Here is an 18,639-nt window from a genome sequence, read left to right on the forward strand (position 1 = left end):
TGGGGGTATAATAACTAAAAGCTGCCTCTCCATGCCGTTTGGTCCTAGGCTTTGGGATAGTTAAAAGGTATCCGTGCTGCAGCATTCTGTATGTTTTGCAGTTGACCAATGGCTTTCTTGGATAGACCAGACAGCAGAGCATTACAGTAGTCAAGCCTGCTTGTAATAAAAGCATGTATGAGTCTCTCTGTATCAGCCTGAGATAGAAACGGCCACACCTTGGCAATGTTCCTGAGGTGGTTAAAAGCTATTTTGGTCACATTCATAATGTGTGATTCGAAATTGAGTTCAGGATCTAAAATAACACCTAGTTTTTTACCTGGTGTTTTATCTTGCTTTGGCTCCAATAATAAGGTATTGTCTTGATTTAGCTGGAGGAAGTTGTGAGCCATCCAAATATTTAAATCACTAATAAAAATGTATCTGTGGAGCTAAAATCCTCTGGTGACACAGAAATGTTGTGTATCGTCTTGAACATTGTTCTTCATAGATGACGCACGCACCTGCCCCGCCTTCTGCTAGGGAGATTACTGTTTTGCATAGAAATTTTATGCACCATTTATGATGGAGTTAATGTGGTTTTTAAGGGCGGATTTTCAGCATTTTTCTATTTGGGCGGCCCGAAAGAACGCTTAGGCGGCCTGCCCAAGGGTTTGAATGGCAGAAAAAACCCTGCCATTAAGGTACGTTTTCCGACCCATATCTCGTGCAGGCTCCACGCTGTCTTTTGGCAAGCAAATTCTAGGAGTTGAGCTGTCCTTGCGTTCCAAATGAAATGGAAAGTTAGAACTGTATCCAGCGTGTGTCCGTAGCAGAGCTTCCTTCCGATAAATATCCTTTACGGAATATTTTGACTTGATTGTAGTGGCGTCTTTACCTTGCCAACATAGTCAGTACCCAAGCTGAAGCGGGGTTGTTTCTGACGCATACAGTCTACATTAAAAGTTCTGAAAAGGCAAAGAGCACTCACGGATATCCAGGGATATGGTGCAACAAAAATTGGACTTTTCTCTGATTAACTTAATTTATTCTATACTTGCCACAGTGCAAAAAATGGGCAAAAGGAGGAGCCATATACTAAGGTACACTGAGGCACATTAATAACCAAAATAATACCTTGGGCGGCAGGTAGCTTAGTGGTTAAGAGCGTTGTGCCAGTAATCGAAAGGTCGCTGGTTCTAATCCCCGAGCTGACTAGGTGAAAAATTTGCCGATGTGCCCTTGAGCAAGGCACTTTACCCTAATTGCTCATGTAAGTCGCTCTGGATAAGAGCGTCTGCTAAATGACGTAAATGTAAATGTAATAAATAAATGATCAGGTACATATACACAACATTTCATATTTCAACAATGTGCTTGGTATGCCTTCTGTGTTCAATAGAATATGACTAACACACACACACACAGAGAGGGAGAGAGGGAGTTCTGTAGAAGGCATGAAGTATACACCATCCCTTCTGGAGATGAAGCAGATCCTCCTGTCTCCTCTCATCCATCTTGTTCAGAGAAAAAGGGAGAGAGGAGGAAGAAAGGAAAGGGAGAGGGATAATGAGAGAGAGAAGATGAGAATAACCCGAGCATGATCGATATGCTCCATGAATAATTGAGGAGGGCTGTGTTTTGGAGAGGTCTGTTCTCAGCCCAGCCAAGCCCAGCTCTCCTACAATCATTTATCTTTCTACTCCTGCTTGTGTCACAGGGCAGCAGTGCACCTCGCACATCCGGGACAGTGTAAACACTGATGACTCGAGAAAAAGGCTCTCAGTGGGAGAGGAGAAGAGAGGAGTCGGTTATCTAATAGCACTTTGCGCTGGCTGCTCATGCCGCTGCTAACAACGATACTCTTATATTCCCATTCTGGGCTCAGGAACGTTTAGGGCGACAGGAGGAAGGAGGGATAACCAGAGAAGGGCTTTGAATCGTATGCCTATCCTATCGACCCAGCTGAGCACCCCTCCTCCTCCCCCCTTTCTCCTTATCCTCTCCTCTGTGGATGCCCGCACTTGCAGCATGGACTCCGGAGGGGAAAGAGAGGAAGGGTGGATGGAAGACCAGTGGGAGAAATGGTAGGGCAACACGGCATCTCTCTTTCCTATCCTAGGTGTTTACCACACTGGCAGAAACCTAGTGGAGGGCTGGGTGACCTTGTGTGTGTATGTAAGTGCTGAAAATCTGTCGCTCCCTATGCTTCTCTCAGTGTTGCAGCATAGGACAGGGATGCCCTTGAAGTAGAGAGGATGCATAGGAGAGAGGCAGCGAGAGAAGAGAGTGAGAGAGTGGAGGTTGCACTAGAGGTAGATATAGCAGCTTTTATCATATAGGACACATGTAATATAACTCTTGGGAGAAGAAGAATACAGGATATGATGATATCACCAGGATGCTGGTATGTTGAAAGCACTGACTTGCTGACTCTGTGATTGTTGTCATACGGTTTTGGATGTAAAGGTGACCCATTAGATGGGACTGTCCTTACGATGCACAACAAATGTGAGCAGCAGAGGTTGATGAATGAACGGTAATGTTGTGTGCAGCCTATTAATATGCCTGATTTGGGATTAAGATATAAATTAGCGGGAGAGAGAGTCAGGCAGATGTGGCTGTATTAATGACTCAATCATGGGTCTATTGCTTAACATGGAGAAGCCAGAAGTGGGATAATTTCATCAGCAAATGAAGGAAGATTCACAGCCATTTATTGGGTAATTCAATAAATCACCCTAAGCAGATTCACGGATCCTCTGACTGTGTTATGGTTTATTATGAGTGTTATAGGCTTTGGGGTTTTGCTCAATTTCGTGTTCCATAAAATTTTCGATTTCGAAGTTGGTTCTGTTTGGGTGAGGCTGGCCCTGATTGGAATTATCCTCATTGGTTAGGATGTGTTGCACCTGTCGCCTCGTTAGGCAGTCGTTAGTTCACCTGTTCTGGCACAGCTGCTATTTAAGAGCGGCTGGCCCAGTGTTCTAGTGGGCATGAGAGATGTTGGAAGAGCTCCCGCTTTACGGTATGAAACAAAGCTTTTTATCTTGTGTCTCCCCTGTTTGGTTTGCTCCACGTTTGGTATGATTTTACTCCGAAAGGTAAATTGCTGGGGTTTTTCTTTTAATTCAAATCAAATCATATTTTACTTATCACATGCGCTGAATACAACAGGTGTAGACCTTACCGTGAAATGCTTACTTACAAGCCCTTAACCAACAATGCAGTTCAAGAAAGAGTTAAGAAAATATTTACCAAATAAACTAAAGTAAAAAATTATAAAAAGTAACCAATAAAATAACAATATCGAGGGTATATACAGGGGGTACCAGTACTGAGTCCATGTGTGTTGAGGTAATTTTGTACATGTAGGTAGGGGTAAAGTGACTATGCATAGATAATAGATAGCGGGTAACAGCAGTGTAAAAACAAATGGGGGGTCAATATAAATAGTCCGGGTGGCCATTTGATTAAATGTTCAGCAGTCTTATGGCTTGGGGGTAGAAACTGTTAAGGAGCATTTTGGTCCTAGACTTGGCACTCCGGTACAGCTTGCCGTGCGGTAGCAGAGAGAACAGTCTATGACTTGGGTGACTGGAGTCTTTGACAATTTTTTGGGCTTTCCTCTGACACCACCTAGTCTATAGGTCCTGGATGGCAGGAAGCTTGGCCCCAGTAATGTACTGGGTCATGCGCACTAACCTGTGAAGTGCCTTATGGTCAGATGCCGAGAAGTTGCCATACCAGCGGTGATGCAACCAGTCAGGATGCTCTCGATGGTGCAGCTGTAGAAAGTTTTGAGGATCTGGGGACCCATGCCAAATCTTTTCAGTCTCCTGAGGGAGAAAAGGTGTGGTCGTGTCCTCTTCATGACTGTCTTGGTGTGTTTGGACTTTGATAGTTTGATGTGGACACCAAGGAACTTGAGACGCTCGACCCGCTCCACTACAGCCCCGTCGATGTTAATGGGGGCCTGTTTGGCCCGCCTTTTCCTGTAGTCCATGGTCAGCTCCTTTGTCTTGCTCACATTGAGGGAGAGGTTGTTGTCCTGGCACCACATGGACTAGAGCTAGCTAGCTATGCGCTACACCAGAGTTAGTGCAGACCAGAGTTAGAACAGAACTAATGCAGACCATAGCTAGCTACATCCTGGACCAGAGCTAGTTAGTGCATACCAGAGCTATCTAGCTATTAGCTACGCCCTGGACCAGAGCTAGTGTGCAGACGGGTATGTGCACAGTGCACTAACGCTCTGGACCAGAGCAACGCCCTGGACCAGAGCTTGTGCATAGACAGGTATGTGCGCATCACACTAATGCCCTGGACCAGAGCTAGTTAATGATTATAGCTCTGGTCTAGGGTAAACAGAAGTTAGCGATATGAGTGGTTTCTGAAGCCAATGTGGCATGCTGAAATTATTTTCTACCTATGAATTTGGCTCTTGCGTTTGAAATGTCTGGCCTATAAGCTATTGTAACCTGATCTCTGAAAGCTAAGACACTCTGAAACATGGATATGCCTTCTGTCTCCCTCTATGATGTTGCACAGACTGCACAGGACATATTAGAAGGGAGTGTGGCATTTTGTTTTATTTGACCCGCATAGAGAATATAGTTGAATAGCCCTGTCATTTGCATTTATTAAAGATCCCCATTTCCAAATGATTCATTACAATATTTAGTTGCGGTTTAGTGAATGATTTGTCCCAAATACAATGCTTTTAGTTTTTGAAATATTTCGGACTAATTTATTTATTGCATACCCATTCTGAAACTGACTGCAGCTCTTAAGTGTTGTAGTGATTTCACTCGCTGTAGTAGCTGACGTGTATAGTGTTGAGTCATCCGCATACATAGACACACTGGCTTTACTCAAAGCCAGCAGCATGTCATTAGTAAAGATTGAAAAAAGTAAGGGGCCTAGACAGCTAGCCTGGGGAATGTCTGTTTCTACCTGTATTACATTTGAGAGGCTTCCATTAAAGGACACCCTCTGTAAATCTGTTAGACAGGTAACTCTTTATCCACAATATAGCAGGGGGTGTAAAGCCATAGCAAACGTTTTTCCAGCAACAGACTATGTCAAAGCCGCACTGAAGTCTAACAAAACAGCTCACACAATATTTGTATCATTAATTTCTCTCAGCAAATCATCAGTCATTTGTCAAAGTGCCGTGCATGTTGAATGCTTTTCCCTGTAGCGTGCTGAAAGTATGTAAATGTATTTACTGTAAAATAGCATTGTATATGGTCAAACACCATTTTTTTTCTCCAAAAGTTTACTAAGTGTTGGTAACAGGCTGATTGGTTGGCTATTTGAGCCAGTAAAGGGGGCTTTACTGTTCTTGGGTAGTAGAATGACTTTTGCTTTCCTCCTGGCCTGAGGGCACACACTTTCTTGTAGACTTAAATTAAAGATATGGCAAATAGGAGTGGCAATATCCTCAGTAATTTTCCATCCAAGTTGTCAGACCCAGGGGGCTTGTCATTGTTGATAGACAACATTACTTTTTTCACCTCTTCCACACTCACTTTACGGAATTCAAAATTGCAATGCTTGTCTTTTATAATTTGGTCAGTTACAGTGTACTTGGATGTGTAGGGTCGGCATTTGTTGGTGGAATGTCATGCCTAAATGTGCCAATCTTGCCATGAAAAAATTATTCAAGTAGTTGCCAAAATCACTGTTTTTTTGTGACGAATGAGCGATCTGATTCAATGAATGATGGAGCTGAGTTTGCCTTTTGTCCAAAATTTCATTTAAGATACTCCAAAGCGTTTTACTATCATTCTTTATATACATTTATCTTTGTTTCATAGTATAGTTCCGTTATATTCAGTTTAGTCACATTATTTCTCAATTTGCAGTATGTTTGCCAATCAGTTGTGCAGCCAGACCTATTTGCCATTTATTTTGCCTCATCCCTCTCAACCATACAATTTTTTTTTTATTCCTCATGAATCCATGGGGATTTAACAGTTTTTACAGTCATTGTCTTAATTGGTGCATGCTTATTAGTGAGTGGAATAAGCAATTTAATAAATGTGTCAAATGCAGCATCTGATTGCTCCTCATTACACATCACAGACCAACAAATATTATTTACATCATCAACATAGGAATCACTACAAAACTTATTGTATGACCTCTTACACACTATATTAGACCCAGCCTTTGGAACTTTGGTTTTTCTAGATATGGCTACTGTATTGCGATCACCATCCGATTGGATTTGGATACTGCTTTAAAGCAGATTTCTGCAGCATTAAAGATGTGACCAGGACATGTGGATGATTTCATTCCTGGGCTGTTTGTAAATACCCTGGTAGGTTGACGCATAACCAGGTTGCAGGCACCATTTGAAGCTTTTTTTCTGGAGTGGCCAGCTTGATGAAAGCCAGTCAATATTTAGGTCACCCAGAATATATACCTCTGTGTTGATATCACATACATTATCAAGCGTTTCACACATATTATCCAGATACTGACTGTTAACACTTGGTGGTCTATAGAAGCTTCTCACAAGAATGGGCTTTAGGTGAGGCAGATTAACCTGTAGCCATATTACTTAAATAGTATTTAACATGAGATCCTCTCTAAGCTTTACAGGAATGTGGTTCTGAATATAGACCACAACACCGCCCCATTGGCATTTCTGTATTTTCTGTAGATATTATAACCATGTATTGCTACCACAGTATTATCAAATGTATTATCTAAGTGAGTTTTAGAGATAGTCAGCCTAGAACTTCCTACTATGGCACACCGCCTCAGTATTAACAGTATAACTCTGGTTCATAGGCACATGATTACTGCATATAATAGCTGTAGGATCAACAGAGGCATTCAGGGGAATTAGAGGGACATAAATTAGGTTACTTACATTGACTGCCAATGCCCCTGGGATAATGTACATTTTCTGCAGCATTACAACAACTCAGTGACACAATGGTAGGGATTATCTGAGCTGGGCTTAGGTCATTGATAAATCATTGTCTCAACGCAGTCTATGGTTTTATATCTGAATTTATAGAGATGAATTTGAAAACTGCATCTGAGAAGTTGAATATTTGAAACTTTGAAGTTGAAATTATAGTTTTGTAAGCTTAATTCACAAAATGAATGCAATATCTAACATATTGAATCTGAATGTATAAATATTGAAATTGAATATTCAATCAAATTCAACAACAAAATTCACTGAATGTGCAATATTCAGTCAATTCAGTTTCAAAATCATGAAATACAAGTTCAATTGATCAATTAAATTATTCAATTTGTGCATAACAAATAAAAACATATTAAATTCAAATACAGTTTATATTGCTCCATATACTTGTTAATACTCAATTATATTTTTTACACTGAACAAAAATATAGAACGCAACAATTTCAAAGATTTTACTGAGTTAGTTATTATAAGGAAATCTGTCAATTAAAATAAATGAATTAGGCCCTAATCTATGGATTTCACATGACTGGGAAAACAGATGTTCAGTGCATTCGGAAAGAACTCAGACCCTTCACTTTTTCCACATTTCGTTACGTCACAGTCTTAATCTAAAATCGATTTAAATGCATTTTTTGCCTCATCAATCTGCACACAATACCCCATAATGACAAAGAGAAAACAGGTTTTTGATTTTTAGAAAAAAACGGATAGCTTATTTACATAAGTATTCAGACCCATTGCTATGAGACTCAAAATTGAGCTCCGGTGCATCATGTTTCCATTGATCATCCTTGATGTTTCTACAACTTGATTGGAGTCCACCTGTGGTAAATTGAATTGATTGGACATGATTTGGAAAGGCACACACCTGTCTATAATGCATGCACACATGACTGTAAGTCGTTTGGATAAAAGCGTCTGCTAAATGGCATTATTATTATTATTATTATTATTATTATTATTATTATTATATAAAGTTCCACAGTTGACAGTGCATGTCAGAGCAAAAACCAAGCCATGTCGAAGGAATTGTCAGTAGAGCTACGAGACACGATTGTGTCAAGGGACCGATCTGGGGAAGGGTACCAAAAAATGTCTGCAGCATTGAAGGTCCCCAAGAACACCGTAGCCTTCATCATTCTCAAATGGAAGAAGTTTGGAACCACCAAACTGAGCAATCAGGGGAGAAGGGCCTTGGTCAGAGAGGTGACCAAGAACCCGATGGTCACTCTGACAGAGCTCCAGAGTTCCTCTGTGGAGATGTTAGAACCTTTCAGAAAGAAACAAGATTCTCTGTTCTGATGAAACCGAGATTGAACTCTTTGCCCTGAATGCCAAGCGTCACATCTGGAGGAAATCTGGCACCATCCCTACGTTAAAGCATGGTGGTGGCAGCACCACGAGACTAGTCAGGATCGAGGTGTGCCAAGCTTCTAATGTCAGACCCAAGAAGGCTGTATTTGCTGCCAAAGGTGTTTCAACAAAGTACTGAGTAAAGGGTCTGAATACTTATGTAAATGTATTTTTTCTTATTTTTTTTACTAAAAACTTGTTTTTATTTGTCATGGTGTGTAGATTGAGGGGGGGAAAACGATTTATTCAATTTTAGAATAAGGCTGTAACATAAAAAATGTGGAAAAGGTAAAGGGGTCTGAACACTTTCCGAATGCGCTATATCTGTTGGTCAGAGATACCTTAAAAATAGCTAGGGGAGTGGATCCGAACCAGTCAGTAGGCTGTTGATTGTGGCCTGTGGAATGTTGTCCCACTCCTCTTCAATGGCTGTGCGAGGTTGCTGGATATTGTACATGTCGATCCAGAGCATCCCAAACATGCTCAATGGGTGACATGTCTGGTGAGTATGTAGGCCATTGAAGAACTGGGACATTTTCAGTTTCCCGTAATTGTGTGAAGATCCTTGTGACATGGGGCTGTGCATTGTCATGCTGAAACATGAGGTGATGGTGGCGGATGAATGGTGACAATGGGCCTCAGGATCTCGTCACGGTATCTCTGTGCAATCAAATTGCCATCGATAAAATACAATTGTGTTCATTGTCCGTAGCTTATGCCTGCCCATACCATAACCCCACCATTACCATGGGGCACTCTGTTCACAATGTTGATATCAGCAAACCTCTCGCCCACACAATGCAATACACACGGTCTGCCATCTGCCTGGCACAGTTGAAACCGGGATTCATCCGTGAAGAGCACACTTCTCCAACATGCCAGTGGCCATCGACGCCGAACTACATTCAGGTCAAGACCCTGGTGAGGGCAATGAGCACGCAACAGCTCACAAATATCACTACAATTTGAACCAATGTAGAATGATTTGTGAGCAACTGTTAAGAAAATCCTAACATTTACAACTGTGGAATGTGCATTTGCGCATTCAAAAAGTGCTTGTGGATCTGTATTCGGTGCTTACAGAATACAAAAAATAATCCTGCCTGTCGATGTATTACAATCCACAAATGAGGCTTCAGATGAGTTGGTTATCTCCATTCATTGGGATAATATTTGTGTCACGTGACGCGCAGAGTGATGACATCATGGCTGTGTCCTTTTTGTAACAACACCTTCATATGAATGTTAAATTTCATATGAATGTTAAATTTGACTACTGTGGCATGCAACGTCGAGTGTGTGCTTTCGACATCAGCCCACTAGACAAGCTAGCTAAAGTTGGACACTACCTATCACGTTTCAGGAGAAGACCCAGATGCAGACAGTGTTGAAGTAACAAAAGTTTATTACAAAAACAGGGCAGACAAACAACAGGTCAAGGGCAGGCAGAGGTCAGTAATCCAGATCAGAGTCCAAAAGGTACAGAACGGCAGGCAGTCTCAGGCTCATGGCAGGCAGAATGGTCAAAACTAGAAACAGGAGACAAAGGGCTGTGAGACATGGGTTTGATCCTAGACACATGAAAAGTGGGATGTATACGGAGGGTACGGGGCAACAGAAGACGAACAGCAGAGGGGCTAATGATCTTGGAGATTGGGAAAGGGCCAATAAACCGGGGGGAAAGTTTGCGCAACTCCACCCGGAGGGGCAGATCTCGGGTGGACAGCCATACCTTCTGCCCAAGACGATACCCGGGAGCTGGGGTCCGGTCCGCTTGTCATCGATACCTAAAGGTGGTCTAGAGAAGAGCCAACTGCGCTCTCCTCCAGACAAACATCTGGGCTGAGGGTATGCCGACCTCTTCCTCTTGCTCCGGGAAGAGCGGGGGTTGATAACCCAGGGAACACTCAAAGGGCGAAAGACCCCGTGGCAGAGCAGGGAAGGGTTCTGCGGGCGTATTCGACCCACACTAGTTGCTGGCTCCAGGTGGTGGGGTTGGCGGAGACCAGGCAGCGCAGAGTCGTTGGACTGAGGGTGGAACTGGAGGACAGGCTGGCCAATGACCCAATGAGTGTGCAGAACGCCTTCCAGAACCGGGACGAGAACTGAGGACCCCGGTCGGAGACCGTGTCCACTGGGTGTCCATGGATCCTGAAGACGTGTTGCAACATGAGCTGGGCCGTCTCTTTGGCGGAGGGTAGCTTGGGGAGAGGAATGAAGTGGGCGGCTTTGGAAAACCGGTCCACAACTGTCAGCATGGTGGTGTTGCCATCAGACGGGGGAAGACCCATGACAAAGTCCAGGTATATGTGAGACCAGGGACGGTGAGGAACAGGCAGAGGTTGGAGGAGATCAGCAGGAGCTTGCAGAGGAGTCTTATTCTGCGCACAGATCGTGCAGGCGGCGACGAACGCAGAGACGTCAGGAACCATGGTAGGCCACCAAAAGCATTGTCGCACAAAGGCCAGGGTCCAGAGCCCAGGTGGCAGGCTAGCCTGGAGGAGTGGGCCGACTCCAGGAGCGGACAGCGTCAGGAACAAACATCCGGTTATCTGGGCCCGGGGTTCGGCTGGCAACGCTGCGCCTCCTAGACCTGCTTCCATATTCCCCAACTGAGTGCCGTCGCCAAGCACGAGGTGGGAAGGATTGTCTCGGATTCCGGGGTTGTAGCCGCGGGGCTATAGCGACGTGACAGCGCATCTGGCTTGACATTCTTGGATCCCGGTCGGTATGAGAGGGAGAAGTTGAACCGGGTGAAAAGCAGGACCCACCTACAGTGAGGAGAAAAAAGTATTTGATCCCCTGCTGATTTTGTACGTTTGCCCACTGACAAATAAATGATCAGTCTATAATTGTAATGGTAGGTTTATTTGAATAGTGAGAGACAGAATAACAACAAAAAAATCCAGAAAAACGTATGTCAAAAATGTTATGAATTGATTTGCATTTTAATGAGGGAAATAAGTATTTGACCCCCTCTCAATCAGAAAGATTTCTGGCTCCCAGGTGTCTTTTCTACAGGTAACGAGCTGAGATTAGGAGCACACTCTTAAAGGGAGTGCTCCTAATCTCAGGTTGTTTCCTGTATAAAAGACACCTGTCCACAGAAGCAATCAATCAATCAGATTCCAAACTCTCCACCATGGCCAAGACCAAAGAGCTCTCCAAGGATGTCAGGGACAAGATTGTAGACCTACATAAGGCTGGAATGGGCTACAAGACCATCGCCAAGCAGCTTGGTGAGAAGGTGACAACAGTTGGTGCGACTATTCGCAAATGGAAGAAACACAAAAGAACTGTCAATTTCCCTCGGCTTGAGGCTCCATGCAAGATCTCACCTCGTGGAGTTGCAATGATCATGAGAACGGTGAGGAATCAGCCCAGAACTACACGGGAGGATCTTATCAATGATCTCAAGGCAGCTGGGACCATAGTCACCAAGAAAACAATTGGTAACACACTACGCCGTGAAGGACTGAAATCCTGCAGCGCCCGCAAGGTCCCCCTGCTAAAGAAAGCACATACAGTGGGGGAAAAAAGTATTTAGTCAGCCACCAATTGTGCAAGTTCTCCCACTTAAAAAGGTGAGAGAGGCCTGTAATTTTCATCATAGGTACACGTCAACTATGACAGACAAAATTAGAAAGAAAAATCCAGAAAATCACATTGTAGGATTTTTAATGAATTTATTTGCAAATTATGGTGGAAAATAAGTATTTGGTCAATAACAAAAGTTTCTCAATACTTTGTTATATACCCTTTGTTGGCAATGACACAGGTCAAACGTTTTCTGTAAGTCTTCACAAGGTTTTCACACACTGTTGCTGGTATTTTGGCCCATTCCTCCATGCAGATCGCCTCTAGAGCAGTGATGCTTTGGGGCTGTTGCTGGGCAACACGGACTTTCAACTCCCTCCAAAGATTTTCTATGGGGTTGAGATCTGGAGACTGGCTAGGCCACTCCAGGACTTTGAAATGCTTCTTACGAAGCCACTCCTTCGTTGCCCGGGCGGTGTGTTTGGGATCATTGTCATGCTGAAAGACCCAGCCACGTTTCATCTTCAATGCCCTTGCTGATGGAAGGAGGTTTTCACTCAAAATCTCACAATACATGGCCCCATTCATTCTTTCCTTTACACGGATCAGTCGTCCTGGTCCCTTTGCAGAAAAACAGCCCCAAAGCATGATGTTTCCACCCCCATGCTTCACAGTAGGTATGGTGTTCTTTGGATGCAACTCAGCATTCTTTGTCCTCCAAACACGACGAGTTGAGTTTTTACCAAAAAGTTCTATTTTGGTTTCATCTGACCATATGACATTCTCCCAATCCTCTTCTGGATCATCCAAATGCACTCTAGCAAACTTCAGACGGGCCTGGACATGTACTGGCTTAAGCAGGGGGACACTGCAGGATTTGAGTCCCTGGCGGCGTACTGTGTTACTGATGGTAGGCTTTGTTACTTTGGTCCCAGCTCTCTGCAGGTCATTCATTAGGTCCCCCCGTGTGGTTCTGGGATTTTTGCTCACCGTTCTTGTGATCATTTTGACCCCACGGGGTGAGATCTTGCGTGGAGCCCCAGATCGAGGGAGATTATCAGTGGTCTTGTATGTCTTCCATTTCCTAATAATTGCTCTCACAGTTGATTTCTTCAAACCAAGCTGCTTACCTATTGCAGATTCAGTCTTCCCAGCCTGGTGCAGGTCTACAATTTTGTTTCTGGTGTCCTTTGACAGCTCTTTGGTCTTGGCCATAGTGGAGTTTGGAGTGTGACTGTTTGAGGTTGTGGACAGGTGTCTTTTATACTGATAACAAGTTCAAACAGGTGCCATTAATACAGGTAACGAGTGGAGGACAGAGGAACCTCTTAAAGAAGAAGTTACAGGTCTGTGAGAGCCAGAAATTTTGCTTGTTTGTAGGTGACCAAATACTTATTTTCCACCATAATTTGCAAATAAATTCATAAAAAATCCTACAATGTGATTTTCTGGATTTTTTCTCTCTCAATTTGTCTGTCATAGTTGACGTGTACCTATGATGAAAATTACAGGCCTCTATCATCTTTTTAAGTGGAAGAACTTGCACAATTGGTGGCTGACTAAATACTTTTTATCCCCACTGTATACAGGGCCATCTGTAGTTTGCCAATGAACATCTGAATGAGTCAGAGGAGAACTGGGTGAAAGTGTTGTGGTCAGATGAGACCAAAATGGAGCTCTTTGGCATCAACTCAACTCGCCGTGTTTGGAGAAGGAGGAATGCTGCCTATGACCCCAAGAACACCATCCCCACGTCAAACATGGAGGTGGAAACATTATGCTTTGGGGGTGTTTTTCTGCTAAGGGGCCAGGACAACTTCACCGCATCAAAGGGACGATGGACGGGGCCATGTACCTTCAAATCTTGGGTGAGAACCTCCTTCCCTCAGCCAGGGCATTGAAAATGGGTCATGGATGGGTATTCCAGCATGACAATGACCCAAAACACACGTCCAAGGCAACAAAGGAGTGGCTCAAGAAGAAGCACATTAAGGTCCTGGAGTGGCCTAGCCAGTCTCCAGACCTTAATCCCATAGAAAATCTGTGGAGGGAGCTGAAGGTTAGCGTAGCCAAACGTCAGCCTCGAAACCTAAATGACTTGGAGAAGATCTGCAAAGAGGAGTGGGACAAAATCCCTCCTGAGATGTGTGTAAACCTGGTGGCCAACTACAAGAAACGTCTGACCTCTGTGATTGTCAACAAGGGTTTTGCCACCAAGTACTAAGTCATGTTTTGCAGAGGGGGTCAAATTCTTATTTCCCTCATTAAAATGCAAATCAATTTATAACATTTTTGACATGCATTTTTCTGGATTTTTGTTTTGTTATTCTGTCTCACTGTTCAAATAAACCTCCCATTTAAATTATAGACTGATCATGTCTTTGTCAGTGGGCAAACATACAAAATCAGCAGGGGATCAAATACTATTTTCCCTCACTGTAGCTTGCCTGGAATTGAGACGCTTGGCAGTGCTGAGATATTCCAAGTTCTTGTGGTCTGTCCACACAATGAACGGATGTTCCGCCCACTCCAGCCAGTGACTCCACTCCTCCAACGCAATCTTCACCGCGAGAAGCTCATGAATCCCCACATCATAATTCCTTTCTGTGGTTTGAGGCGATGGGAGAAGGCGGCGCAGGGATGTACTTGAGGTCTAGGGCAGAACGCTGGGACAGGACCGCCCCCACTTCGACATCCAAAGCATCGGCCTCCACCACGAACTGACGGGATGGGTCAGGATGAACCAAGATGGGAGCAGTGGTGAAACTATGTTTGAGGTACCGGAACGCCCCGTGAGCATCTTCGGACCATGTGAACAGAACCTTGGGAGAGGTGAGTGCTGTAACCCTGGATAAAGCGGCGATAAAAGGAAACGTTGCAGCTGCACTCTGGATGTAGGCTGGGGCCAATCCACCATCGCTCTCACCTTCCTGGGATCCATCTGTACACTCTCTGCAGTGATGATGTAATCCAGGAAGAGGATGGTGGAGCGATGGAATTCGCATTTCTCCGCTTTCACAAAAAGCTGGTTCTCCATGAGGCGTTGGAGGACCTGTCGGACATGGAGCACGTGTTCTTGGGCAGAGTGGGAGAAGACGAGGATGTCGTTGAGGTAGACAAAGATGACCCGGTTCAACATGTCGCGGAGAACATCATTAACCAGGGCCTGGAACACAGCTGGCGCATTGGTAAGGCCAAATTGCATGACCAGATACTCTTATTGACCGCAGGCCGTGTTGAAGGCAGTCTTCCACTTGACCCCCTCCCGTATCTGCACCAGGTGGTAGGCATTCCGTATGTCCAGCGTGGAGAACACGTTGGCCCCCTTGAGCGGCTCGAATGCAGAGAAGATGAGTGGTAGTGGTTCTTCACTGTGATGTCGTTTAGGCCCCGGTAGTTGATGCACGGGCGCAGTTGTTTTGTCCTTCTCCACAAAGAAGAACCCTGCACAAACGGGGGAGGCAGAAGGATGGATGAACCCGGCAGCTAGGGAGTCCTCAATGTAGGTCTCAGCCTTGGTCTCCAGATCTGACAGCGAGTACAGTCATCCCGGGGCGGAGTGGTGCCTGGGAGAAAGTCGATTCCGCAGTAATAGGGTCGTGTGATGGAAGCGACGTGGCCCAGGCCTTCCTGAACACCACCCAGAGGTCCTGATACTCCACGGGAATGGTGCAGAGGTCCGCGGCAACTTCAGAGCCCCCAGGAAGACATCCCGGGGCAGGCTGCACTGACTTCAGGCAATGAGCATGGCAGAACGGGCTTCAGCTCATGATGGCACCAATAGACCAGTCAATAAATGGGTTGTGTTGCTGGAGCCAAGAGAAACCCAATACCATGGGAACCTGAGGAGACTTAAATAGCAGGAATTGGATCATCTCGCTGTGGTTCCCTGATACTCGTTGGTTGATGGGGGTGGTATTGTGGGTGACCCGGCCTATAGAGCGCCCATCCAGCACTCTAACGTCCATGGGAATGGAGAGGGGCTGAGTGGGGATGCCCAGCTCGGACACCAAGGTAGCGTCCATAAAGCTCTCATCAGCCCCAGAGTCGATGATTACCTGGAGAGATTTCGACTGGTTCCCCCACAGCAAGATGGCATGAAAGGGGGGTGCGAGTAAGGGGAGAGGAGAAGTTATCCATATGGCCCACCAGAGCACTCGCTCCTACCGGTGAGCCTGGTCTTTTAGTGGACAGGTGGACACAAAATGACCAGTAGTCTCGCAATACAGGCAACTCTTCGTGTGACGCCTGTTTTGCCGTTCGGCTTGAGACAGCCTAGCTCTGCCTAGCTGCATCGGCTCGGGAAGAGGTAAATCGGCAGACTTCGGAGACTCTCGGGGGAACTCGGGTAGCCTTGGGTTCTCTCGGCAACGGAACCGCCAGGGACTTCCGGGATGCCTCGGAGGCGAGGTGGAATTATTCCTCTCCTTCCTTTGTTCTTGTAGTCGCCCATTGATCCGAATGGTCAAGGCGATGAGCGAGTCGAGATCCGTCGGTAGTTCCCTGGCTGCAAGCTCGTCCTTTACTTCCTCCGATACTCCGTGCAGGAACGTGTCGAACATCGCTTCCGGGTTCCATGCACACTCAGCTGCCAACATGCAGAAATATACTTCATAGTCTGCCACACTGCGGGATTCTTGCCGACGCTGGAGTAACTCCCAGGCAGCCTCTCTCCCAGACAATGGCGCATCGAAAGCCTCCTTTACCCCCTGCACAAACTCCTGCGGCAGATGTGGATGCGGGTGCGTTTGCACGCTCGGCCCATTTCTTCCGCAGTCAACCATGTGGTGTGCATTTTTGTGTTTGAAAAGGTGCAGCGTTAAGTGAGTGAGAAGGGAAATGGTTGCATATCGCAGAGCCGACCGGCGGTCTATGAGCAGGGGTAGTGAGAGAGAGCTTTCAATTTTGTGTAGATGAGGGATATACATTTTAAAATATAGTATAAAATATCCCTAACCCTATAACCTGGACACCCACCTGAGCGACCCATACACCAAAGAGAAGTTCACATCTCTTTTATGGACCTGCTGTGAGTATGCAGCCTAAAGAGAGAAATAAATGCAGTCAGAGACCTACTTGAGCAGCACGGCCCCCTCAAGATTCTGAGCCTGCCTGGCAGGGTTGGTCCTACAAAGCCAGAGCCCCCTGATGGGAGAGCATAATATACAAGGAAATTCTCAAAGCTGCTAATGAGAACCTTGATGACCTTTTACCTAGCCGGTAGGGATTCCGGTGGGGTACGCCCACCCAGGTAGTGGCAGTGCTGGCAACACTGGCTGCAGTAACCCATGGGGAGGGGGTCACACTCGGACAATCAGAGAGGGGGTTTATCATTGTGGCCCAGGTGGCACAAAATAATCAAAGGTCTGACCGCACAGAGATGCTTGGGAAAATGGTTACAACAGGGGATCAGAGTGTTTTGTGTCTCAGGTGAAGAGGGTGGATCTGATCTCCATCACCTAGGACTTGACATAGATTAAGTAGATTAATCGAATCTCACATTGTTATCAATTTCTGCTCAATCTGCGTGCTTTCTCCATCAGCTTTAACTGTATGTGCACTCGTAAATCAGGTTATTTCTCGAGTTGGGCTCTGGGATATAACAGCCATTGAGTATCTGATTTTATTGTGGAGGAGGGGGGTTGTGTGTTGGAGTATGTGAGTCTGTGCGTGTGTGCTTGTCTGGCATCTGTTGTGGGGGGGTGGGGATGTTTCGGGGGGGGGGGGGGGGGTGTAATGGGATGGACCACGGGAATTATTTGCTAGGATAATAATTGCTTGTCAATGAATTCAATGTAATACAATGGCAATCCGGGTTATATGTTAGAATCCTACGCGTGAACTGCCAACATTATTACGCATATTAATTGATAATGATGGAAATTAGGATATGCATAATTTTTTAAAAATAGTTATATATATATATATATATGAGGTGAAAGCATTGGAAATGCTTTTGACGGTTAATCTGCTTCTGTTTTGTGGGTGGCACTGTGTGCTGTTTTCGATGGATGGGTCCTGGCCTCTCAGGGCCTTAGGGATCCGGAGGGACGTGGGTGGGATGCTGATCACTGGGATGACGGCTCAACTTGGGATGGGGGGGGGGCTTTAGCGGGGGAATTAGTGGAGAACAATTGAAGGGTTACTCCGTAGCAATGCAAATATCACGGTACAGCTATATGGACACTCAATCATTACAGTATTTTTTATTGGTAAATTTACAAACATATATATATAATGATAAATAGACTTGAAACTTGTATCTCATTATGGTGTATGGTGAAATAAGTATAGCCAGTTATAATTGTAATGGCTTAGCTGATAATAACAAAAGAAGAACAATATTTACATGGCTCAAAGAGAAGGAATATAATATCTATTGTATACAGGAAACTCATTCAACAATTCGATATGAAGTAGCGTGGAAAAAAGAATGGGGGGGGGGGGGGGGGGAATATACTTCTCCCATGGGCAAAGAAATTCAAAAGGGGTGATGATATTAATTAATAGTAATTTCGATCCGAATGTGCAAATTGTCCAAATAGATACGCAAGGTAGATGGATTATTTTAAATATGTTATTGGACTATAAACAGATATGGCTCATTAACCTCATTAATACTGTTTTAAATAGCTCAATGGACCGTAAAGGAAATCACACCACAAACAATCACCCACACGCTCTTAAGGAAATTGTGAATGTCATGGATACATTAGAACTAGTAGATATATGGAGGCTTAAATATACTGATCTAGTGAGATATACATGAATCAAGCTAGTCGTCTTGACTTCTTTCTTATCTCATTCTCGTTGGC

At 44.8% G+C, this 18,639-nt stretch overlaps 1 protein-coding gene across 1 annotated transcript in view; it reads left to right on the forward strand.

Moving 5' to 3' along the window:
• Positions 1–1,986: 1,986 nt before the first annotated feature.
• The window catches only part of LOC311127310 (C-Jun-amino-terminal kinase-interacting protein 1-like), a gene marked incomplete at its 3' end in the record, with an annotated part of 122,959 nt that continues 106,306 nt past the window's right edge, over positions 1,987–18,639 (forward strand). Inside the window, exon 1 of the mRNA XM_084159120.1 lies at positions 1,987–2,066. Within this exon, the coding sequence (XP_084015246.1) occupies positions 2,011–2,066 (56 nt within the window). The 5' untranslated portion in view covers positions 1,987–2,010. The remainder of the gene's footprint in view (positions 2,067–18,639) is intronic.

Source organism: Coregonus lavaretus (assembly GCF_964263955.1).
Source record: "Coregonus lavaretus genome assembly, chromosome: 4".
Lineage (NCBI taxonomy): Eukaryota > Metazoa > Chordata > Actinopteri > Salmoniformes > Salmonidae > Coregonus > Coregonus lavaretus.